At 33.1% G+C, this 5,709-nt stretch overlaps 1 protein-coding gene across 1 annotated transcript; it reads right to left on the reverse strand.

Moving 5' to 3' along the window:
- Positions 1-1,349: 1,349 nt before the first annotated feature.
- Positions 1,350-4,058, reverse strand: LOC122731230 (olfactory receptor 4A15-like). Its single transcript, XM_043971210.1, has 2 exons — positions 4,048-4,058; positions 1,350-2,277 (listed from the first exon to the last, which is right to left on the reverse strand). The coding sequence occupies exon 2, from the start codon at positions 2,274-2,276 to the stop codon at positions 1,350-1,352; it is 927 nt and encodes a 308-aa protein (XP_043827145.1). The 5' UTR covers position 2,277; positions 4,048-4,058.
- Between the last annotated feature and the right edge of the window lie 1,651 nt (positions 4,059-5,709).

The following is a 5,709-nucleotide window of genomic DNA, read 5'->3' on the forward strand; positions in this document are numbered from 1 at the left end:
CATATTACAATGTATGAAACTGAAGCTGAGAGGTTAACAATTTGACCGAGGCTACATAGTTATAAAGTTTTTGAGGTACAATTGATATGAGTTCCTCCTTAACCCTAGTCCAACCTTCTTTGCTGCTGTGCCACTGGAAAAAACATTTTAATTGACCTTAAATTTCTAAAGCTGATGGAGGTAATGATGTGGATCAAAGAGTGAGAGGGATTAAATAATTGGCAGTCTCAGAGGTAATGTAAGACGAATTTTTCTGTACTTCAGCTCCATAACACTATCCCATAAGCTATGCTACCTCTTTTTGAAAACTAAAAGATAAAAAATACCAATTTACAATTTAATTATTATTATTATAAAATATTATTATTTATAACAATTGGAACATATTTCATTTACAAATATAAGGTTATATCTTTTTTTTGCACGTTTAGAATATGGATTTGAACTCAGATCCTCCTGAATCCAGGGCTGGTGCTTTATTCACTGTGCCACCCACCTGCCCGTATGCTATTATTTTTGTTTTTTGTTTTTTTATTTTTTTGTCTTTTTTGTTTTGTTTTGTTTTGTTTATTTGGTGGGGACAATGAGGGTTAAGTGACTTGCCCAGGGTCACACAGCTAGTACGTATCAAGTGTCTGAGGCCAGATTTGAACTCAGGTCCTCCTGAATCCAGGGCTGATGCTTTATCCACTGTGCCACGTAGATGCCCTGGATTCAGGAGGACCTGAGTTCAAATCTGGCCTCAGACACTTGATACTTACTAGCTGTGTGACCCTGGGCAAGTCACTTAACCCTCCTTATCCCACCCCCCCAAAAAAATTGATGTAAAAAAAAAGATTAAATTACTCTTAAAAGTATCACTTACATATGATTGAATTGAATTCAATTTTCACTTTCATGATGAAACATGATACTCTTTAAAAATTAGATTTTTTTCTATTTTTAAATTTTATTTATTTAGATTAATTTTAGTTCTAAATTATCTCCATTGATGCAGCTCTATTGAGAAGGTAAGAAACGTGATGCCCATTATACATATGAAGCCACTGAAAACATATTTTTACATTGGACATTACATTGGACAAGAAGCAGAGGAAAGTTTTAAAAATGTGCCCGAGTTTGCAGTCAAAATCCATTAGTTGTCTACCTGAATGTGGACAGCATTTTTCATGAAACAACAGGGCTCTTAAAGAAATAGCTCCAACAGCACAACAACAAAAATGGAATTTCTGATGCTAATGACAGAAATCACATACTTAGGATCTGCTTTCTTAGCCTCAAAAAACAAAGTTTTATGAATTAACAATCTTTTATCATTTTTCCTAAGAAACATCAAGGCATCCATTACCTTATTGCTGGACATTACTTTTTCTGTTCCAAAGCTTCCTCATAGCATTTTTCATCTCTGTGTTTCTCAGGGTATAGATCAAAGGGTTTAACAAAGGAGTGATAGTAGTATAAAAGACAGTTAGTGATTTATCAATGGGGAAGGTACACACAGGCCTAACATACATGAAAATACAAGGAACAAAGTAAAAGACAACAACTGTGATGTGGGAGATGCAAGTAGAAAGGGCTTTTTGTCGACTTTCCAGACTTTGAGTTTTCAAAGTGTGTAGAATGACCCCATAGGAGATAACCAATAGTGAAAATATAATTGTGCACATTGCTCCCCCATTGGCAACCACCGAGATGCCAATTATGTAGGTATCTGTACAGGAAAGTTTCAATAAAGGGAAAATGTCACAAGTGAAGTGATCAATTATATTGGGTCCACAAAATGGGAGTCCAACAATAAAAAGGAGCTGAAGTAACGAATGCATGAAACCTCCAATCCAGGATACCACCACCAGCAGAACACATACACGCCATCTCATAATGACTAAGTAATACAAAGGTTTACAGATGGCTACATAGCGATCATAGGCCATAAAAGTGAGGAGGAAAACTTCAGCCCCACCAAATAGGTGTCCTAGGAAGATCTGGACCATGCAAGCTTGGAAAGAAATGGTTGCCTTTTCATGAAGCATATCTAGCATCATTTTAGGGACAAAGACAGAGGAATAGTTAGCATCTATAAAAGACAAGAAAGCAAGAAAGAAGTACATAGGGGAATTCAGGCTCTTACTTCCAGTGACTGTTATAACAATCAGACTGTTGCCCACCATAGTAAAAATGTAGATAATTAAGAATACTGCAAATAGTAGTATTTTTACCTGAGGATTCTGGGTAAGCCCTAGGAGGACAAACTCAGTTACATTATTCCTGTTTTCCATGGTGATTTTTTTTCACGGAGTGAGGAAGAATAAGTGTTTATTGGACATACCACCAGACATGTGCTTAGGAAGGCCTTGAGTTTAGTTCTGATATTTGGCATTTTCTATGGACAGCCTGGTTAAACTTTATTTTCATCAGTTTCCTCACCAGAATACTGGTCATAATAATGAAGCATCACCTACTTCACAGAGCTTCTGTACGGTGAAAGGGAAAGAAGAAATTGTGAATGTTCTCGTTGAAAGTTTTAATCACATCTACAAAAATTGGTTATTCTTCTGTAGTTGCAGCAGTATGGTGTTTGCCTATAAAGATTTATTAAACAAAAACTCATTGACAATGTTTTACATCACTTTCGTTTTTCAATAAATCTCTCCCTAAATATGAAAGTGTATTAAATATGCCTTACTCATTATTTCTCTTCTTGGTGATAAAGGGAGGAAGGGACACTTTCTCAAGTATTTCTCATGTCATATTTGATCATTATTATTATATTTCATTCAGAAGTTTTATTACAATACTCTTTCTATTTCTATTATTGTTATCCTCATGTAAATTATTTTTCATATTTTACTTACTTTAATTATTCCACTATATTTGCAAATCATATATATATACAATTTCCTATTAGCATATACATATTCTGTGATATTTAAGTATTCCACAATAAAAGGCATCTCCACCTTTTTTTAGTTTATTTTTCTTTCTACCACAAAAAGGACTATAATGAATATTTTGTTATATAGAGGAAATTTTACTGGGATCCACTTCAGCATCTACCTGGCAACAAGTTTCCCCATTTTGAATGATATGAGCATTTTGTTTCTTTTTGGAAACACTACCTTTTAAACTGAGGTATAAGTGCACTTCTAAAATTTCCAAGACACTCTCTCTTCAAGAACCTTATTTGGTCTCAGAAAAGAAGAAAATAGGTAGCAATGATTACAGGGGAAAAGAGACTAAAGCATATAAATGCAAGATGATGATTCAAGGTCCCCTGATTACCTACATGAAAGATTTATATTCTTTAAGTTATTAACTACTTTCCTTAAATAAACTGATGGTCATACAAATGACCCTCCATCACTAAGGAGTCCAATTCTAATCACATATTATTTAATTCAGTTAATTGATATTTTTATTATAAAAATAAAGTTTTAATTTCTCCATAATGCCCTTATTAAAGTGTAATAAACCATCAAAAATGTCATTTTCAGCTCTTGACACACTTCCAAATATACATTTATCAAATCCTCTTTCAAAGTGTGTTAAATAAGTACATGTTTATTATTAGTATTATAGATTATATAACTAGAAAATAGTATGCATTACATAAATATCATAAAAATTATTACTGTTATATCATCATCTCAGATTGATCATACTTTTCAATAGGTAGGGAAGAAGTGAAAGAGATCATGCATTTCTTTTGCTGCTTTATGATTTGTCTGAGGCTGTTGTCTTTTATTAATAGCCAAAATCAAATCAGTAAAATACTATTCTTAAAACAATACCATATGACATTTTCTGACTATTTTCCTAAGCCTGATATTTATTCTTTTCTAGTCTCATTGCAAAGATATGACTTCACAATGGATAAGTCTATAAAGGGTCCCATGGATTTTGCATCTTACAATACTGAGGTAAATCATCCAATTTCTCATTTATGTCCTTAACTACTTAAAAGATTATAAAAGCTGGTCATGTGAGAAGAAGTTAAGCAGGGGTTTGGGGCAGTAGTTTAATTCTTTATTCTGATAATGTGACTCCCATTTCTCACTCTCATTCAGTTTAGCTCCTACTTTATAATCTTAAAGCAAAGAATAGTTTGGGATAAAATCAGAAATGTGAATGACTTTTATAAATACATTACCCCTCCATGAAGTAATTTTTTTCATGTCATGCATTCTGAAATGTTTTCCTTGCTGTTGAAACATGGCTGTTTTGGGCAATAAGAACACCATTTACCACCATTCACCTGTAACCACCAAGAGAGAAAGTCCATAGTAATTCATTTGAGTTGAAAAGGAGGACATGCCTCTAATAATTTCCAAATTTTGCCTACAATTTCTTCACATCAAGATATTAGAAATAGCCACACTTCCTTAAATTATGAAGCTGATTTCATGGGGTTCATGGCCATAGGGATAACTCATCCATTTTTTCTCAAAAAAGAAGCATTTTATCCATATTAAATAAAAGCACTATCTTATTTGTGTGAATCTTTCTAATACCGTGTTCTTAAAACTCCTCCTCTAATTAAATCCTTTGAGGAATCTGCCTAGAGAACCAGGATAGTGCACAAAGTCACTCGATTCAATATCTCTGGAGATGTCTCAGATTTAATAATCTTAATTGTAGAGTCAAGAAAAAAAATGTTTCCAAAGGAGAAAGGAGTAAAGACATTTTCAAAAGAAATTACTCCTGCAGAATTTAGAAATTTGAGAAAAATAATACATCCATTATGAACATGAGTGAAAATTGAATTCCAAATTCTATCCATCCCTCCCCACTTACCTCCATGACAAAGCAAACAAGCTGATATAGATTAAACATTTATAGTTATGCAGTTCTTATTTCCAAACCAGTCATTTCATAAAATAAAGCATAGGCCAAAATAATAACCTTAGAAAAATAAAGTTTTTTGCTTTTGCTTTGTTTTTTTTTAAAGAACTATGTTGTAATCTGTATGCAGAATCCATCAGTTCCTTTTCTGGGCATGGATAATATTTTCCATTATGATTCCTTTAATATTGTCTTGGATCATTTTATTTCTCAGAAAATCCTAGTCATCCACATTTGATCATCTTACCATATTGCTCTTAGTATGTACAAAGTTCTCCTTGTTCTACTCATTTCACTTTGCATCAGTTCATGTAAGTTCTTTCAGGTTTTTCTGACAGCATTTACCTCATCATTTCTTAGAGCGCAATAGTATTCCATCACTAACATAAATCACAACTTGTTCCGACATTCCCAATGGATGGGAATCTCTTTAATTTCCAATTCTTTTCCACAAGGAAAGAGCTGCTACAAATATTTTTGAACGTATAGATCTTTTCCCTATTTTTATCTTTTTTGGTTTTTTTTGGAATGTGGACCTAATAGTAGTATTAATAGGTCAAAGGTCATGCATGGGTTTATAGGCTTTGGGAATAATTCAAAATTTCTCTACAGACTGATAGTATCAGTTCACAACTTCACTAATACTGCAATGGTGACTCAATTGTCACACACCCCTCCAACATTAGTCATTTTCCTTTTCTGTGCTATTAGCCAACCTAACAGGTATGATATAATAGCTCAGATTTTTTAAAAATTTGTGAATATTTAATCAATTTGGAACATTTTTCCCAATGAATATAGACAGCTCTTATTACTTTATCTGAAAAAAAACACTGCCCCTATTTTTATCATTTATCAATTGGGGGATGG

This window comes from Dromiciops gliroides, chromosome 6, assembly GCF_019393635.1.
Source record: "Dromiciops gliroides isolate mDroGli1 chromosome 6, mDroGli1.pri, whole genome shotgun sequence".
In the NCBI taxonomy this organism is placed as follows: Eukaryota; Metazoa; Chordata; class Mammalia; order Microbiotheria; family Microbiotheriidae; genus Dromiciops; species Dromiciops gliroides.